The sequence below is a fragment of the Phycodurus eques genome, chromosome 2 (genome assembly GCF_024500275.1).
Source record: "Phycodurus eques isolate BA_2022a chromosome 2, UOR_Pequ_1.1, whole genome shotgun sequence".
Classification (NCBI taxonomy): domain Eukaryota; kingdom Metazoa; phylum Chordata; class Actinopteri; order Syngnathiformes; family Syngnathidae; genus Phycodurus; species Phycodurus eques.
The window spans coordinates 41,781,437-41,801,791 of record NC_084526.1 but is presented as its reverse complement, the minus strand read 5'-3'; the positions used below and the strand labels follow the sequence as shown (position 1 = coordinate 41,801,791).

Below are 20,355 nucleotides of genomic sequence, written 5' to 3'. Positions count from 1 at the left end.
AGTGTCCTGTAATTGCTGTGCCCGCACCGCGGAGGCTGACGACCCCACCCGATCAATCGAGGGGTCCACCCGAGAGCAGCCCGGCTTGACGGGACACTTCCCACACAGAGGGACTCAGGGCGGTCCGCCGGCCCCACCGAGGCGCCCCGACAACTGGCCACCCGGTGGGGGTCGCAGGGACCCAATGCCAACCCCCCAGCCACCCCCTGGCTTTCTGATACAACATTACAACATACAACATGATACAACAACCGAGTTACTCACCGGAGCGGCGTCCGCGGTGTTCGGCGCATGGAGGCGGAAGCGGCGCCACAGAGGAAAACGAGCCGGCATTCAGGTGAAACTCCGCAAGAGAGGACAGATTGGCATTCCCGTCGATCCACCTCGCGAATGTACGCTCCTTACCCAACAAAATGGACGAGCTTCATCTTTTGTTAAAGACCAGTAAAGACTTCGGACGTTCCGCGGCCATGTGCTTCACGGAGACCTGGCTTTGCGACGCCGTACCCGATGGCGCCGTCATGCTTCCCGGCTTCAACATTCATCGAGCGGACCGCGACATGGAATCATCGGGGAAAACGAAGGGCGGCGGGATATGCCTCCATATCAACGAAAAATGGTGTACGGACGTCACGGTGCTCAGCACACACTGCAGCCCGCATTTGGAGTCGCTGTTTTTGAACTGTAAACCATTCTACTCGCCACGTGAGTTTGCATCGTTTATACTGGCTGGAGTCTATATTACACCTCAAGCTAACACGAACACCGCATTGCTAACGCTCGCCAAACAAGTCAACGAAATTGAAAAAAAAAACACCCGGACTCACCCCTCATTATTCTTTAACAAAGCTAAACTCAACCACGAACTCCCTAAATACAAGCAGCACATCGACTGTCCTACCAGGGAAAATAACATTTTAGACCACTGCTACACTACGGTAAAAAACGCATACCGTGCTATACCTCGTGCAGCCCTGGGCTCGTCCGATCACTGCTTAATTCACTTAATACCGACGTACAAGCAAGAACTTAAATGTGCGAAGCCTACAGTGAAAACAGTCAAAAAGTGGACCAATGAAGCCAAGATGGAACTTCAAAGCTGTTTAGACTGCACAGACTGGAGTGTCTTTGAAAATTCAGCTGGCAGTCTGGATGAATATACGGACACTGTCACATCCTATATCGGTTTCTGTGAAGAGGTTTGTGTACCAACAAAATCATTTCGGACATTCAACAACAACAAGCCGTGGTTCACTGCTAAACTTAAGCAGCTTCGCCAAGCTAAGGAAGATGCATATCAGAGCGGGGACAGGGCCCTGTATAATCGAGCTAGAAACCAGCTTACTAAAGAAATTAACATTGCAAAGAGGATCTATGCAGCAAAGTTGGAAAAACAGTTTAGCGCGAACGACTCAAAATCAGTCTGGCGTGCATTCCAATCGCCGACTAATTACAAGCGACGATCCCCCCAAGCTGAGAACAATAGCACACTAGCCAACGACTTGAATACCTTCTATTGCAGATTTGAAAAGGACAGTTTCACTCCACACACCCACCCGGCCGCACCCGCGACCACAACCACACCTCTGACTTCTGCGTTAACCATCCATGAACAGGATGTGAGACGCATCTTCAAACAACAGAAGATTAACAAAGCGGCAGGCCCGGACCATGTGTCCCCATCCTGCCTCAAAGTCTGCGCGGACCAGCTCGCTCCAGTCTTCACTCAGATCTTCAACAGATCTTTGGAAATGTGCGAAGTTCCATCCTGTTTCAAACGCTCCACCATCATTCCAGTCCCCAAGAAACCTGCAATCTCTGGTCTGAATGACTATAGGCCTGTCGCTTTGACATCTGCGGTCATGAAGTCCTTTGAACGTCTCGTGCTGGACCACCTCAAGAGTGTCACAGGTCCCCCGCTGGACCCCCTGCAGTTTGCCTACCAAGCGAACAGGTCTGCGGATGATGCAGTCGACATGGGACTGCACTTCATCCTAGAACACCTCGACAGTGCAGGGACCTACGCGAGGATCCTGTTCGTGGACTTCAGCTCAGCGTTCAACACCATCATCCCTGAACTCCTTTCAACCAAGCTTCTCCAGCTCAGCGTCTCACCTGCCATCTGCCAGTGGATTTACAGCTTTCTGACGGGCAGGACACAGCAGGTCAGGCTGGGGGAGGCCACCTCATCCACACGCAGCATCAGCACTGGGGCGCCCCAAGGTTGTGTCCTCTCTCCGCTGCTCTTCTCTCTCTACACGATAGACTGCACCTCAGCGAACCTGACTGTCAAACTCCTGAAGTTTGCAGAGGACACCACTGTCATCGGCCTCATCGAGGACGGTGACGAGTCTGCATATCGACAGGAAGCGGAGCGGCCGGAGCTGCGGTGCGGCCGACACAACCTGGAGCTGAACACGCTCAAGACTGTAGAGATGATCGTGGACTTCAGGAGGCATCCTTCGCCACAGCTGCCCCTCACGTTGTCCAGCTGCCTTGTGTCAACCGTCGAGACCTTCAAGTTCCTGGGAATTACAATCTCTCAGGACCTGAAGTGGGCGACTGACATCAACTCCGTCCTCAAAAAGGCCCAGCAGAGGATGTACTTCTTGCGGCTTCTGAGAAAGCACGGCCTGCCACCGGAGCCGCTGAGACAGTTCTACACAGCGGTCATCGAATCGGTCCTGTGTTCTTCCATCACAGTCTGGTTCGGTGCCGCTACAAAAAAGGACAAACTCCGACTGCAACGGACAATCAAAACTGCTGAAAGGATTGTCGGTACCCCCCTACCCACCATTGAGGACTTGCACGCTGCCAGAACTAAGACAAGGGCGTGCAAAATCCTCTCGGACCGTCTGCTCTCCGGTCACCGGCTCTTCCGGCTCCTTCCCTCAGGTAGGCGCTACCGATCAACGCAAACTAGAACTAGTAGACATTCCAACAGCTTCTTCCCTCTTGCGATCAACTTCTTAAACACCTGACCTATAATTCCATGACAACAAGCTGGAATTTTTTTGACTTGAGTTCGTTGTCACATTTCTGTGGGGCCAATTATGTATTACTCGTGCACTCACTGTAGTTGTCTCGCCATGCTGCACTATTTGCATATACTGGCCACTCGTGCCAGAGTAGCATCTGCTCCATTTGCACACGGATTGAGGAGTATCTGTAACATTTGCACAACCGACATTGTCCCAGATGATCGCTACTACTCGTCACTTTAAACCGCATACTCTCCTTGAAGTCTCAGCACCCTTTGCACAATGGTCATTGCACCGGACTATTGCAATATTAGTCGTTCGAACTGCTCGAAGTGCTAGAGGACTCTGCATCTTTTTGCACAATTGTTTTTTGTCAATGTCTTTATGTCCCCAAAGTGTTCTGTAAATTGACTGTCTGTTGTACTAGAGCGGCTCCAAATACCGGAGACAAATTCCTTGTGTGTTTTGGACATACTTGGCAAATAAAGATGATTCTGATTCTCATTCTGATTAGACCAAGTATTCATTTTCCATGCAAGACACCCTCACACCTCTGTATGACATCTCTTTCCTATGTTTTTAGTATGCACAGTATGATCATTCTTATGTTATGCTGCTTTATTCTTTCAGTGTTTCCATGAGCCTACAAAGTCCAACCGATCAGGTCCCTCCAGCCACTCGTGCCTTTTCGAGGTGTGCCTCGTTGTCTCGTCATTTTGCTTGTATTTACTTCCCTGGTTTTGTTGTTGCTGCCGTTGTCAAGTTTCCACGTAGTTTGCAGTGGGGACTGTTATATTTCCCTGTGTTTCTTTGTCCCTTTTTTGTCTTGATTTTTTGTTTTGGTGTTTAGTATTCAGATTCTTCCACAAACCTTGTTGGCCTTTTTAATAAACACTTTTGGGAGATTAGGAGTCTTTGCCTGCTTCTCTGCATTTGGGTTCACCACTTGGCTGCACTCCATCACAACCCATCCATCCATCTATTTTCTGAGCCGCTTCTCCTCACTTGGGTCGTGGGCGTGCTGGAGCCCATCCCAGCTATCATCGGGCAGGAGGCGGCCAATCGCAGGCCACATACAAACAAACAACGATCCGCACTCACATTCACACCTACGGGCAATTTAGAGTTGTCAATGAACCTCCCATGCATGTTTTTGGGATGTGGGAGGAAACCGGAGTGCCCGGAGAAAACCCACGCAGGCACGGGGAGAACATGCAAACTCCACACAGGCGGGGCCGGGGATTGAACCCGGGTCCTCAGAACTGTGAGGCTGACGCTCTAACCAGACCACGCTTCCATCACAACCAAACCCTACAATTCTGACAGAAAACATTGAAATGACTGAAAGAAACCAGCGAACCAAATACAACCAAGCAGACGAGATAATGAGGCACACCCGGACAAGACACAAGAACTGATTGGTTGACACAAGGAACACGGCTGACAAGAGCAGGTAGAAATGAAAACCTAACAAGTTGACGAAACATGAAAAAGGGACACTGAAAAACACACATAACATGAAATAAAACTAAATCTAATACAAACAACATGAACAAAAGTCTGCAACAGTCCTGAAAAATGCTGTGTCCTGCCGCAAAGCACACCATGGATAAAATAAAAAAACGTTAAAGTCGACAAAACCTTATGTATTTTACACAGTCTATTAGATTAAACACGTTTGTTTCTGTGCAGCTCCCATCAGTTCTTCTAACACAGGTCGGGACAACCCTGTAACAATTTAAGTGTAACAATCACTGCAGTGTTATTACAGGCTACACACACATCCCTTCTCCCAGAACTAGCTTCAAACCTTGAGAGAAAATACAGTATGATCAGGAGGGCATAAGAACACAAATCTTAATATCTGTGTAGATTTCCTTGGTTCTTTTTGAACTGTTGCTTATTATTTAGTTTAGCATTCCGTTCATGAGCTGCCTATTAACAATGAACTTGTGTGGCAGTGTTTCAGTAGTTTGCGTGAGTGAAAAAAAAATCAGTAGTTGTGTGGGGGTTTTTCGGCAGTGCGTATGAGGGCGTGGATGACGGCATTTCATTAGTGTGAAAGAGTATATCTAGTTTGCGTGAGGCGGCATGGCGGACGACTGGGTAGAGCATCTGCCTCACAGTTCTGAGGACCGGGGTTCAATTCCCCATGTTTTCCCCGTGCCTGCGTGGGTTTTCTCCCGGCACTCCGGTTTCCTCCCACCAAGAAAAATGGTAGGTTAATTGAAGTCTCTAAATTGCCCCTAGGTGTGAATGTGAGTGCAAATGATTGTTTGTTTATGTGTGCCCTGCGATTGGCTGGCAACCGGTTCAGGGTGTACACCGCCTCCTGCCCGACGATAGCCGGGATAGGCTCCAGCACGCCCGCGACCCTCGGGAGGAGAAGCGGCTCAGAAAATGGATGGACGGATAGTTTGTGTGAGTGTTTCAGTAGTAATAGTAGCAGTAGAAGGACATAGGACAAGCAAGGTATCATAGATATAGTATGTGATATAATGTGATATGATAATATATGGTATGATATTGTAGTATGACAGCAGAAGTTTGTTTAACACACCTTTGGTGAGCATGTTTACTTAAAAAAAAATGCAAGGAAATTGTTATTACTGTGATTGTGAAACACAAATCCACAGTGCCACCCTCTTTCAAATGTTAAATATTCTCAAGTAAAAGTAACAGCTACCACAGTGTCTCCCAAGCAGAACCAAAGACTCATGTTACTGTATCAACAAGCTCTAAAGCTCAGACCTGCTGTCAATCCTACTTCTCCTAGACCCAACATAACAAGACCAGCGTTTATCCTATCCAAGCTATCTGTTTACTCCGGAGTTAAGTAAGGCATTTATTCCCTAAATCGGTTCAAAGGCTTTGAAACTGCCGCACTTGTTGTATTTCACCTGTGGATTTACCATTAGAACAGGCCTCCGCCATATGGACTCCAGCCATTAAAAACTATTCCCAATGCTTTGTAGGTTTGTGGCCACCCTCAGAAATAAACTGAACTGAGCACATAGAACGTAGTAAATAGCCCATCATATCAGAGCAGATCTTAAATTCAGTGCAGTGAACACCTGTTTCTGGCAGCGGATACGTTTCAGACCCACCTGTGCTGTAGTTAAAAAAAATAATAATAATATCTCCAATTTTTTAAATAGTTTTAGAAGTTTTGACACAAACTGATCAATCAATTGTTTTTCTACACATCAATCGACAGATATCACAAAATGTCTATTAACATTATATCCGAGCGTCACCTTTGACGATGAGGTTTTGCGGCAAGCTTCATTCTCATTAGAAACTCTCTGTTTTGAAGCTGAGGCTGTAACATAATGAGCAGTTGAAGAGAAGAGGGAATGTATTATGCATTATCTCCACCCTCCCACTTTCATCCCAAGGATGAGAGGAGGGCCAGTTTCTCTGGGACTTCCAAGCGTTGGTCATGGATTTGTGCAACCGTCTGTTTGTCTGACTGTGTCGGACGAGCGCGAGTGGTTTTTCTGCATCTGCGTACCTTAAAGATCGATTACCTTCAAACGAAGAGCCAACAAGAGACAACGTAACAACTGGCCTCGTGTGTCGAGACAATCCCCATCACTTCTGCAATTGCGTTATTTCTTTCCGAATACTTGAGGGAAATCGCTTAAAAGATGATTGCAGCAAAATTATTTGCAATTATTTGTTATCTCTGTGTGTGTGTGTGTGTGTGTGTGTGTGTGTGTGGTAATCCTTATGTCCTTGACGGCCCCTCTCATATTCTCAGACAACATAAAAGAAATATATAATCAGAAGAAAATAGGATATTGTCAAATAGTCCAATTAGCATTCAGCTAGCTAATACTAGCTGGTCCAAAATCTCGCCACAGCGAGTCCTATGAAGGGGTTACAAAACTGTCCATTCGAAATGCATTAAATGGAGAAGCACATATGCTAATGGGCAGTTTGTGCGATGATAAACATCTGATGGTGTAAATATGTTCCACACACACACACACACACACACACACACACACACAGGTTCAGATGGGGTCGTATCATCCTCAGGATCACTGCTTCTGATCCACTCCAAACCATATGGCTCTGCTTTATTTCAACCGGCGTGGATTAAAGGTCTAGGCTGCTCATCCACGGACTCATATCTTAACTCTCGACTGAATGCATTTCCTGAAGATGGCAATTCAATTCGTTTCAGTTCCATTGGAATGAAATACTGCACAGTGTGTAATGTTGCTCTGCTAAATTGTTGAAATTGCTTGCATGTCACTGTAATCTCGTGAGGAACTTCAAGGAAAAACACATCGCCTTGATAGTTGCTTTTGTACATTAGTTACTATTGATTTATTAATTAGTTTAATTTGTCTGGGATCTGAAGTTTTCTCTAATGTCATGTGACACAAAATATCTGACTATAAAACACTCGGTACAACAGAAAAAAAACAACAACGTTTTTTTCCCCCCCTTTTCTGATCATTGCACAGTTGAGTTAAATCACAGCGTATTACATAATAATAATAATCTTTGTGTACCATCTGTCAGTTAACTGTGATTCATTTTGGATTATAGTGAAGGTGACACCGAAGAACACCAAGTGATGATGACGAAGCAGTGCTCGATACAAAAGGGAAATAATAGGTACTGTGACTTTAATATGTGGACCTATTAATCTGCTATCATCTATCATCTGTAGGGACTTGAGCTCACGGGAATAATCTGCACACACACGCGCGCACACGTGCACGCACACGTGCGCAAGGGAGTCCCCGCATAAGTCACACAATCGGTTCATTGTAATTTGCTGCTGGTGTAATTATTCAACTCCAGTGGCGATAATTACCGGCTCAAAGAACGGGGGCAGTATCTGTCGAGATACTGTCATTATTTTAGCATGCTGTGTTGAGAAACACGTGCGATGTCAAGGAATTCATTTCTGTCCTTATGTGGCTCGTTTCCATAGCATTTGATCAATAACAGGAAAGACACGTTAAAACAAAATATTCAAAAAAGAAATCATCAATCATTTTTGGAAAATCAGACTTTGGGCGTGCCTGTTTCAGCATGTGAGACATTTATCCGTAATATCTCAGCAATAACGCCATTTACTTTTCTGTCTGCTATTGTGCGAGATATACAATGACGGACTGTATTTTGTTGGCTACTCTGTTTGTATGTGTTGCTGCTCCATGTGTGTTCAAGTAGCAATGGTTTGAAAGTAAACATTTACTGTATAATTGATGCTAATTAGGCTGCCAATCATTCATTTTTTAACCTTTTTTTTTAATAGCAATTCATTGTATTTAGTTTTCAAGCCACTCGGAGTCACCGTACAAACATCGTTTAAAGAAATCAAGCAATACAATAAAAAGAAGAGAACATAAAACATCAATTAAAATGGCAAACGATATATGGGGAGTGTTAAAGTGAATAGGCAGTCAGGAACAGGTGTGTCTTGAGTTTGGTTTACGAGCCTGTATGTCTATGTGGTTCTGCGTTATAGGTTAGCATCAAGCTAGCGCACATTTGTTCTACGGTTTGGTTGAACATTTCAGTGTTTAAATATACAATGTTTAATTGTCTTTGTTTTAGGAGTCAGTTTTACAGTCAACATCGACTGGGAGTGACAAGTGAACAGCTTGAAGCAAGCGCACGTTACCTCTATTTGGAGAAGTGTGCAAGCGAGAGTCATCGTTTCATTTTCCCAAAGTGATGTTTTACAATCGTCTCTCTTCGACAGTGAGGAGAGACGATTGTAAAGTTAAGAGTCGAGCGTGTCTTAACTCGAAACACTCCCGCACCACTTTAGCAGCAGACGATTTGTGCTGCTGTTGTGAAATGCGAGCGTGAGGCTAAAAAAAACACAGCTGTTCTTAGAACAAAAGTGCAGGACCGAGCGAAGATGGGCAACACGGTGGGTTTTTTTCAATTTCTCGTTTTTTCCTTCCCGACACTCTCTTCTCCCCACTGGAACAGCTGCGGTTGCCTGAAGCGTTTGGCTCACACATCTCTGGCCAGTCATCCAGAGGTACATTAACTCACTCATCGTGAGGGACAGCACGTGCATGTAATTAGCACGGCGCGGAACGTCCGCGGACCTCGTGTCGAAGGGACTTGCGGGAAAGAAGTTTGACTTTATTGTGAGCAAAGAGGGAAAGAAGCTCGTTTCCAAGTGCGTATGCTCGTGTGGAAAGCGGTCAGCGTCGGTTGGCTTCTCTGATACAACTCTTAGTGACAGATACACGGCTGATTAGTAAAGCCTCGTCTGTCCTCACCTCTCGACTACCCGCGATGAAATTGGATTAATTTACCCTGCCCAAGTAAACCACATCAGCTCAAACCCGCAGCAATTGCTTTTGATGGGATCTCGAACCAGTTTAGAAAGAAGCTTGTTTGTTTGCGTTCTATTCTGTGTTCCAAGCCAACAACAACAACAACAACAACAAAACGATCAGGACCTTGTCTCACCCAAGTACAAACACGCAGAGCAGCAGCGTGCGGTGCCAATGTTATGTAGTGCAAAATCCGAGCTTGCTGCTGGTCCAATTAGGATGGGTCCTCTTCGCAGCGTGCTGAGGATCTCGCAAAGCCATCGTATTTTGTTTCCACTACTAGTGGCAAAGTTGTCTGCAAGTGTGCAGAAATGTCATACAGAAGTGGGGGGGAAAAAAACATTCGTAGTAAGACAGTTAGTTTACTTGTGTGGCGAGTTGTTCTACTAGTGTGCTGAATTGTCTTACTCGTGAGGACAAAGAGTTAACGAGTACATGGCCCTTAAAGTGGTTATTGAGGATGTCCAATGAATGGTCAAACGGCTTTCCATAAAACGTGCTATTTGTCGTCACCGGTGAGACAATTCAGCGCACTCGTCGAACGACGCGGGTGCGCAAGTCAATTGAGCTTCTTCCAAGGGTTCGCAATGCTGTCCGATCTGCTGAAACGTAGCATAAAAATGCATTTTCTATTCCGTAATGGGCAGAAACGGGTACTTAGAGAGTTTCCCCTCTCGCTGGGGGATTACGTGAAAACTCATCTCTCCTAAGTGGCGCTCCCTGTGGAGGCCTGCCAGGGACAACCTATCATGGGAATAACGTTTTAGGGTTGAATGCAATTATGGCAAAACTCTGCTTGATTTTCCATTTGTTTGATTTTAGACGAAGAGTTTTGTCTCGCGGTAACCTATAGGTGTTTGGAAGTTTAATCCTCTTTGAAAGATATGGCGCTCCTTAGCTGGGGATGCAAAGGCAAACTATGCGCTTTCTAACGTGCTGTCAACATCGATCGTTTGCTATCGTTTGAATCAGCGCGGAATCTGACCTGCCACATGGAAATATTCGATTGTACTTGCGGACACGACCAACAGAAATATTCAATGTCTTATTTTTGTTCTTGATGCTCAATGTGATTTTGAGTGAGTGAAGGAGAGCCACGGTAGAAATACACATCATCTCAGGAAGTTGAATCATTTCAATTCAAGTTACCAAATCGTCTGACCTTGTTACAGAGTGAGGTCATTTGCTAAGGAACAATGTAAATGTACATTCTTTACGCAGTTAATAATCTCCCGTGCGTCGTACTCAGAGCTGAGCACTCACACTTGTCAATAAAGGTCTACTGTTACGTAACATGGAGCTGGTGGAAAAGTCACTCATGAATCCCCGTGGAATAACAGCACGCTTACGCAGCAGAGCCCCCCCCCCCCCGGGGACGACCGAGATGTCACGGAGGTTGCCGCTTTTGTAGTTTGGATTTGAAGCCAGCATTTCGCCGTCTCCCTCGTAGTTGGCGGCGATGATTGAGTTTGACGCGCCGCTGGAGCATGACACAAACATGTAAAACAAACACCAAATAGAAACAAAAAACAGAAAACAGTGACGCTCCATTTATTGCATGCGACCATACGAACAAGAAAATGCTGTATACTGTTAAAAACCCATTCGAAATGATATTGGATAAATACTTTGTTTTTTTTCCTTTGCATTCTCTTTTGTCATGTTGTATTATGCGTCTCTATTTATATTTTGCAATGCACTGCTATGTTCCCTTATTTCAAATATGCAAGAAAAATAATCGTGGTGTTGGGTCGAACGGATTAATGTCATGAATTAAATTCAATTAAACTGGGTGCCACTGTATAATATGAGGTTAGGGTTTAGGGCGATCAAATTACTGGACATTTCATTCAGTACACCTGCACAATTAAATACTAACCAATTTAATAATGCTCAGTGTTTGTTGCGAGCGATAATAACATTGTTACAAATAATACTCTATTTTTTTTTACCATGAACGTTATTTGCAAAGGCAGGATTTTTTTTGGGGGGGGTATATATTTCTTATATTGGATAAAATAATGTTGTGCAGGCGAAGCTAATTGAGAGTCCTACGTGTTTCTTGACAAAAGACCCAAGTGTAAATTGGAGAAATGACATTTTTGGCCTGAACTCCAACTCTCGTCTTTATTTTGACCTCCAGGCTTCAGACTGATGAAGAACCTGTCATCGTGCGTTTGCGCTTCAAATTTGCCCTTGTACATAAAACTGTCTATGTGCTATGTTAATGTAATGACGCGATAAAAATGTGCGCATCCCCAACTATCTCCTCACGGCCTACGCATTTCAATGAAAGGGGCTCACCCTGCGCGCACACAGAGGAGAGTCACATCGTGCCTCCGATTGGCTGATTGCCCACACGAGTGAATGGTCTCTTTTACACGTTCGTGTACCCCAATGGCCCTCTGCGTGACAAGTGAAACTTAAAACTGCAAAATCTCTATGTATCGTTGACGCGAATGCTTCTCGTGAAGCGAATATTTATGATGATCACTGAGATCAGTAGGTCCGATCTCGCGAACCACGTGAGGAGCTGGTGTGGTCCAGCGGCGTGAGGGGCCATTGACAGACTGTTGAATTAGCTCGTCTGAGTGGAGCGGAATCGTTTGTGTGTCAACAGCAACGTCGCTGCAGAGAAGTCACTTGGGGTTATTTGTGTTGATTTGTTGCGTTTGTGACGCGGACAAAGTGTAATTCTGAGGCTCCGTGATGAAGTGCTGCCTCCATGAGGGAAAATACAGAGCAATCTTTTCGGAGGGGATAAAGTATGGTGAAAGTAAACATATTACGGAGCATTGACATACATGCATAGATAGATGCAGGAGATACGGTAGTGCTGCTTGCTATTGGCTCTATCTCAATGTCGTCATATTTAGCATGTGAAAAGTGAACAACGCAACTCTGAAATGAAAATCGATCATTCTGCTTTTGTTGCTGAAATCTTTTCAAAGTTCTTAGGCTTGATACTCAAGTCGGAAATGATGGTGAAATATTTTCGGCAGCAGCTTTTATGCCTAAACCTTTTTAGAGCGTCTCGTATTATTCTCCCTGTTCACAGCACAAGCGCCACACTTACGCTGCCACGTTTTTTTTCCTTTTCCGTCTCTTATGCGGCTCGGTCGTTCACACTCTTATCAAACTTTCTCCTCTCCTGCTTATGTTTGGGTGGAAATCAAAGTGCATTAAACATTAAATACGCTGTCAAGAGGCACAAGTCTCTCCGTGCTGCTGAGGATGGGGAAAGTAGGGCAGTGTGGAATATGAGGTATGGATAGAGGAGGAGGAGGAGGAGGAGGAGGAAAGAGGAGGAGGAGAACGGACACGTAAGCAATGCATGGAGGCCAACACGAGAGGATAGGCTGTAAAAATGCATGCTTTTCACTGTGGTGAGAAATTGGTGCCGGGGTTCTAAAAATACAACCCCGATTCCAATGAAGTTGGGACCTTGTGTTAAACATAAATAAAAAAACAGAATACAATGATTTGCAAATCATGTTCAACCGATATTCAATTGAATTGTTTTTAGCAAATCATCCTTAACTAACACGTTTCCAAAAAGCTGGGACAGGTGGCAAAAAAAGAGTGAGAAAGTTGAGGAATGCTCATCGAACACCTGTTTGGAACATCGCACAGGTGAACGGGCTACTTGGGAACAGGTGGGTGCCGTGAATTGCTCAGTCATTCACAAGCAAAGATGGGGCTAGGTTCACCTCTTTGCCGAACAAGTGCGTGAGAAAATTGTCGAACAGTTTAAGGGCAATGTTCCCCAACGTACAATTGCAAGGAATTGAGGGATTTCATCATCTACGGTTCAAAATATCATCAAAAGGTTCAGAGAATCCGGAGAAATCGCTGCATGGAAGCGGCGAGGCCCAAAACCAACATTGAATGCCCGCGACCTTCGATCCCTCAGTCGGCACTGCATCAAAAACCGACATCGATGTGTAAAGGATATCGCCGCATGGGCTCAGGAACACTTCAGAAAACCTATGGCAGTAAATACAGTTCGGCGTTAAAACTCTACTATGCAAAGCAAAAGCCATTTATCAACAACACCCAGAAACGCCGCCGGCTTCTCTGGGCCCGAGCTCATCTAAGATGGACTGACGCAAAGTGGAAAAGTCTTCTGTGGTCCGACGAGTCCGCATTTCAAATTGTTTTTGGAAATTGTGGACGTCGTGTCCTCCGGGCCAAAGAGGAAAAGAACCATCCGGACTGTTATGGACGCAAAGTTCAAAAACCAGCACCTGTTAAGTTAATGTTTATTAATTAATTTTATTTGTATTTGTTGTTTTATGCCAGCACGGTAGAAGACCGGTTAGCACATCTGCCTCGCAGTTCTGGGGTCCGGGGTTCAATTCCCAGCCCCTCCTGTGTGGAGTTCGCATGTTCTCCCCGTGCCTGCGTGGGGTTTGCTCCGGGCACTCGGGTTTCCTCCCACATCCCAAAAACATGCGTGGTAGGTTAATTGACAATTCTAAATTGCCCGTAGGTGTGAATGGTTGTTTGTTTCTCTGTGCCCTGCGATTGGCTGGCGAGCGGTTCACGGCGTACCCCGCCTCCCGCCCGAACATAGCTGGGATAAGCTCCGGCAGCTTTGAAGAGAAGAGAAGCCGTAAAGAAAATGGATGGATGGATTGTTATTCGATTGTAGTTTTGATTTATTCATGAATGATTATTTGCGGGGGGGGGACCGTGTAGGGACCGAGCCCTGCCGCAAAAAGTGCAAATCAGCGAGTAACTGACACTCCCCCCAAAAGTACAGCAAACCCCCACATATTTGCAATTAAAATGTCAGAACTTATCCTCGTATTTCTCTGGCACCATCTGGTGGCATCTTGGTACAGAGGAACTGTTGACGTGAGTTGAGGAGCTTCATTTTCACAAAAGTAGTCATTTGCCACCATCTTGTGGCATCTATATGAAATTACAGGACTGTTTCAACATTTTGGGGTGGTGTCAATTACTCACCGTTCCAGTGTTCGTGGCAGGACTCCGAATAGCGGAGGTTTCGCGGTAATTGCTTCAAAAACACAAATGGTTGCGCTCACAAATGCTGAATTGCAAATGTGGCGCAACTCTGCGCCACAGGCCGCTGTTGCTAAGTTGGCACCTGAGAGCGGGTTGGGCACTGTGTGAGTGTTTACAGCTCACGTCAGTCGCCGCCGATCAGAGCGGCTCCTCTCATTCCCTTTAAATGCGGCACAATGAATTGACAGTCTCCACTGAGACGTGGCAAGTTCAGTATCTGTCCGTCTGTACCCCGGTCACGTTCACCAAAATCACATTACACCGGGAGTTAGACCATAGGTTTTCATCAACTTTCGGCCACCAAATTGTCACTCCGGCAGGGTCCAGCTCACCGACGATCCTAATGTCGAAACGTGCTATTGAAACAAATTCGATGGATGGATGAAGGATGAACATTTCTTCATTAGATTTCCAATCTTATCCCCAAATAAGAATTTCTGCTTTTATGTATCTGCTTTTATAGTACGATATCTGTCTTCTTGTTCAGGAGAAACCTTCTCAACGTGATCATTTCCAACCCAGCGGTGTCGAGCTGTACGACAACAACAAGTCCAAATGCGGGCCCAGGGAGAGAGTGGCAAAGTGATTGACTCAGCGGAAAGGTTAAAGCGCACATCTCCCTCTCTTCTGTTACTACGCAGACTAGAGAGATGGGGCCGTCCCCCCCCCCCCCCCGTCCCCCCGCTGGCCGCACTGGCAACATTCAAAGTCAAGTTTGCTTTGAGGGCCTCCACACAGGAAAGCGAGAGTACAATCTATTTGCCACAAGATCAATATCCTAAAATCCCTTCCGACTTATGCTCAGTGCTCAGATCTCTACGAGAAAGGCTACAATTTCCTAGACTAGTAGATTAGTTTAATTTATGCAGAAGATAAACGTTTTGGGTGGAACTGATCCGCTGTTACAGTTTTTCGTGCTCCGTGACTAAGATAAAATATTGCTTCGATGCCTTCTTGTGGGCCGAGGAAATATGTTCAAGTGAAGCGAGATGCTTTTTTTTTTTTTTTTTTTTTTTCTCAGTCAGGCCATCGAATTGAAAAAAAGTGATTTGTTGCCATCGTGTTGCATCGATAAGCAAATACAATTTTTTTCCGGGGTGGCTGTCAAATACTTGTGGATTGCATCTCGTTACAAGGGCGCCTTGAGACGAGAGTTGAACACTTTTTGTGGCCACGCTCGTAACGGAAAACTCTCGCAATATAATATTGAACTCTGCAAAAGCATACATTCATGACATAATGAAAGAGAATGTCAAGAAACATTTCTACGCATTTATTCGTGGATGAGGCCCATTCTGCGGCGCCTTCCGGTGTGCACACCTTGGCCACTTGGCGGCAGCATAATACAGATTTATAGACACAGAAGAAGATTTGATACGCCTGTGAGTTTTGCGAAAGTATTAGTCGACATTTGTTGCGTCACTCTTTGCGTTCAAATATATGTTTCTTAAAGGGTCATATCACCCGTCTATGGCATTTTGCGTTGTTTGTTAGCATTAAGCTGAGCAGACTTCAGCATTAAGCTAAGCAGACTTCAGCATTAAGCTAAGCAGACTTCCTAAAGGCAAAGTTATGTGGTTGTAATTTTTTTTTTTTTTGTGAATGTGTAATAACATTCCAGTGACCGATCGGTGTGGTGAAGACCGGTAACTGTACGCTGTACTCGATAAGGAAACATCGCGATGCGACTGCTTCTCCTGTGCAACATCCGCTTCATGTGTGGACGTTAAATGATAGAAAATGAGCTCAAAGGGGTTGAAAGCACCACAACAAGATGTCAGACAGGATCCACAGTCGCTCTCGGGACATGACGCAGTCCTGTGAGTCATCATTCATCCGAAACGCGCCTGTTTGATGTGACATTTTCCGAACAATTCAATGTTTCCAGTCTGCCTTTAAAAAAAAAAAAAAAAAAAGGGCAATAATGCTGAGTCTTCGAAGGCTAAAAACCTCCATCGGATTGAGCGCGGCGCATCTGATTGTGTCATTAGTAACGTCTAACGGATGGTAATAACAGCTGACTGGCGCGCGCGCACGCACGCACGACGCATTGTTTTGTTTTGTTTCCCCCCCCCCCCTGCAATATCGGCCATCTGCCCAACGCCAAGTCCGGGATCAATCCCAGTTTGCGCCATATTGACTGTCTTCTGCGTTGAGTGGCTCAACGCGCAAGTGAGGAGACGCCGACGTTTGGTGAGCTTCCAAGCACGAGAGTTGGCGAAGAGGACGCGCGCGCAAAGCAGCCGAGTTGGAAAATCTCAGACAAGCAGACATCGGCCGTTTTCCCCCGACTTTGCCAACTGTCGCCACCATGTGTGTTTACGATCGTCTCCAGAAATCTTGGTGACAACTCGTCAAATTTGACCCATCTCGACGTTTGACGGCAATAAAAAGAGAAACTATAATGTCATTCTTTCACCCTAAAATTGGTCAAATGACTCAAAATACACAAAAATGCACGTGTGTAAAAATGTCATCTTCACAGGTGCTACAAAGTGGAAATGGATTTTAAATGTATCATTATGTGTTAAATATGTGCGTTTTTTTTTTTTTGATGAGACAGTGTTCTGAAACAGTCCTGAGAACTGTCTGTGTTCCCGCCACGTTTGCGCAGGTTGCCGCAGAAACTTGCACCTGCACTCGCACCTCTTTCAAGGGGTCATAGGTCATGGGGGAATCTTGAAACAGTGAACGGGAATTAGAGTGTACATAAATAGGACATCGCATTCGCATTGTTTGGCAGTTGCGTGTTTTCCTACAACGCTGATGAAGGATCAATCATCCATTTATGAAAGTCAGACACGCTCTTTGGATGTGCTAAATCAATGTCGTGTGCTTTGAATGCAGCAGGAATTCCCAGCCCACGGCTTGTTTTCCCTTTGAAGGGTGTGTAAAAAAACAAACCAAAAAAAAACGTTTTTACAGTGCTACCTTGAGATTCGGTTGAGATTCGAAGCTGTTTTATGCCACTCCCACTTGAAGTTTACTGTCAAACCGATGTTTAAAACTACGACATAAATTTGCCCTAAAGTCCGCTAGGTTAATGCTGACGCATGATGAGAAACGCCATAGATGGACTAACCAACAGCTATAACTGTGCAGCAACACATGTAGACTAACAATATGGTAACAGTCACGGGTATATATTCTTTATCCTCTGTGAAATACAACTGCTATTACTGCCGCTTACTGAACAGTTGTGACCGTCCTCTTGGTGTCCTTACGAATACATGTGCATTATAATGCCCTCTGGTGGCGAAGTCGCGCATGCCAGATTAGCCGTAATGAATTACTCATGATACACCAAGCGTGGTACACGTTTTGGTCATTTACAGCCACACTTTTTTCTCCTATTTAGAATAAATTGGCCTTACTCATGAAACGCAAGTGTACTATTTTTGTTGGTGTGCGAGAACACGCACAAGAAAAAAAAAAAAAATATATATATATATATATTCTTGTGTTGCAAGGCGTAGAAACACTTGGGAACCACCCGATAAGGGTTACTGACGATATTTCGACGGCTACATCCGTTCTTGAGTTTGACATTGCTCGAAACGTGATCAACAGGCGCGTGTTTGCGGGAACCCATACAAATGCGGTGGGAACACAGACAGTTCTCGGGATTGTTTCCAGCTGCCGCTCGAGTACTGTTACCACTGCCCCGTGAAAACGCACACATTGATGTCGTCTGACATCTTCAAGATTCCCCTCGTTACCACCATCTTCCCTGATTTAACACACACATGGGAAATCTCAAATCCTTTTAAGTAGACACGGCTCAAATTTGACCTGAAACGGCTTCAGTGGACACAAACTTTTTTTTTTCTTTTTTTTTCTTTTTTTCCATTTTTGTGTATTAATAGTCGCTTTAAAAAAAAAAATTAAAAAAAAAAAGTCATCAAATTTGTGAATGCGAGATGACATTTAGGTTTTTTTTTTTTTAATTGTTGTCAAACGAAAAACAATATATATATATATATTTTTTTTTTTTACCCAAATAGTATGCAATTATGTTAATTGCGCCGGCGTAGGCACGCGGGAGCAAACGAGCCGAGGCCTTGTTGTAGCTGCTGCAGAGGACATAAATAATATGTTGCTGTTGTTACACCAATGTCGTCTTTTGTTGATGCCAGGCAAGGCTTATGCTGCCCGTGCACGTGAACGCGTGCGTGCACGCGGGGCACATCCCGCGCACCCTTGTCACGACCGTCGGATCCTGTCTACGCCGCTGCAACACGGTCAACTGGACTCCTTAACGATGCTGGCTTGGTGGCGCTGCGTGCGTGTGCAAAAAAAAAAAAAAAAAGGGTGGGAATGGCGCGCGCGTGGTGGATTGGCGCGCGCGCGCACACACTTAAAAATAGTCGACTGGATTGATAACAACGTGACATTCTTCCGAGATAAACCCGACGTGCGTGCATGCGTGTGTGTGCGCGCGCGCGCGCGCAACCCGCAGTGACGGAACAGCGATGCGGGGCCAATGCAGCGGCAACACACGCCCCTCACGCGCACACACACGCCCGCACGCGCGCGGGCGCAAATCCCCCCCCCCCCCTCCCCCCCCCTCCCCCTTCCAGTCTGGATAGTCAACACGTACCGGAACCAATGTGAAAGCACTAACGTGTTAATAAAAAATAAAAAAATAAAAAATGTGGGTGCGTGTTTGTGCGCGCGTGTCAGAAATAACATGTATGGGTGGGCACCCTCGAAGCATGAACGCACACGTGTGCGTCATTAAATGAGTGTTTAAATAACGTTCACATGGCTCAGGTGTTTCGTTTTTTTTTGGGGGGGGGGGGGGGTTGGGGAGAGGGCGTCATCCGCTTCTACTTACGCACTGCCTCCTTTTTGGGGTCTAGGGCACTGGCACTCTGCTGGATCTGGCCTATTTTATTCTGGAGCCCCCAGACCCGCTGGCTGGTGCTGACGATGTCGTTCTCCAGCTCTTGGAACAAGGAGCAAGCGTGCCGGGCCAGGTCGGACAGCTGTCGCAAGGTCCGGGACAGAACCGCGTTGCTGATGGCGCACAGGTCCTCGAAGAGCAGACCTTCATCGTTGGGGATCTGATACCTGCACAGAAGCGGCGGCTCCACAATCCTTTTGGCGAAAGGCATTTTGCACGCCCCGAAGCAAACGTAAATTCCCAGTGTCTAGAAAAGGTGGAAAGAGGGACAACATCCAAACCAATAGATCCCTTCCAGAAAAACCAAAAACAAAAAAACCGTGCAGCCTGACGAGGTTCAGGTCGACCGCGCGTTATTCCCGAGCGTCAATCCAAAGTTCTCCTTGACATCCTCCATGCTGCTGCTGGACTACCATGGGCATCGCTCGCGCGCGCGCACGCACACGCGCGCACGCTCGCATGCAGTCAGGACACGGCTAAAGCTCGGGAGCTCCCTCAGGTCAGTGGCGTGAGCCAGGAGGAGGAGGATGCGTGTCGCCGCTGCGATCGCGGGCGGGCTCGCCTCAGCGCACCGTCAAGGCACAAAAAGCGAGCAGCAGGATGCGCTCGGGTGCGATTTTCACAATTAAAGCGTGTCCGGAAACGCTATATACTCTTTGTCGCTGAGTGACGTTGACATTTTTCCTGAACGTTAACGTTCCGGTCGCGTGACGAACGTTGGGGCTTTTATTTTCAAAGGTAAGCCTCCCACTTCCGGTCAAATTTGGATCGCGTCTGTGTAACTTGACGCTACATGGTGGTGCTGTGACCTGAGCAGTATAAAACCTCGAGGCTATGACCGGAAGTGAGCAAGGCCATTTTACACACCTTTTTTCTTCTTTGGAAAATATTTTTCAATTTGCATGGACCGCTTGTTTTCTTTTCCTTTTTCTTTGTTATATACACCGATACTACTTCAAAAAATAATTGTCTGCCAAAGTATCACTATCATGACCGAGATGGAAAAAGAAAAAAAAAACAGCGGTGTAGTAGAATCAAGTGTTCATCAATCATAAACAAGGCAGAGGTATTGGGGGGGTGGGGAATTGCAATTAACTTAACAAACGAGAAGAAT

The 20,355-nt window shown here is 45.8% G+C and overlaps 1 protein-coding gene across 2 annotated transcripts in view; it reads right to left on the bottom strand.

The window, feature by feature from the left end:
- The window catches only part of nhsb (Nance-Horan syndrome b (congenital cataracts and dental anomalies)), a 60,844-nt gene extending 41,100 nt beyond the window's left edge, over positions 1-19,744 (bottom strand). For both annotated transcript variants that reach the window (XM_061670783.1, XM_061670784.1), the window contains exon 1: positions 19,173-19,744. In XM_061670783.1, the coding sequence (XP_061526767.1) occupies positions 19,173-19,452 (280 nt within the window). In that variant the 5' untranslated portion in view covers positions 19,453-19,744. The remainder of the gene's footprint in view (positions 1-19,172) is intronic.
- Positions 19,745-20,355: the final 611 nt, after the last annotated feature.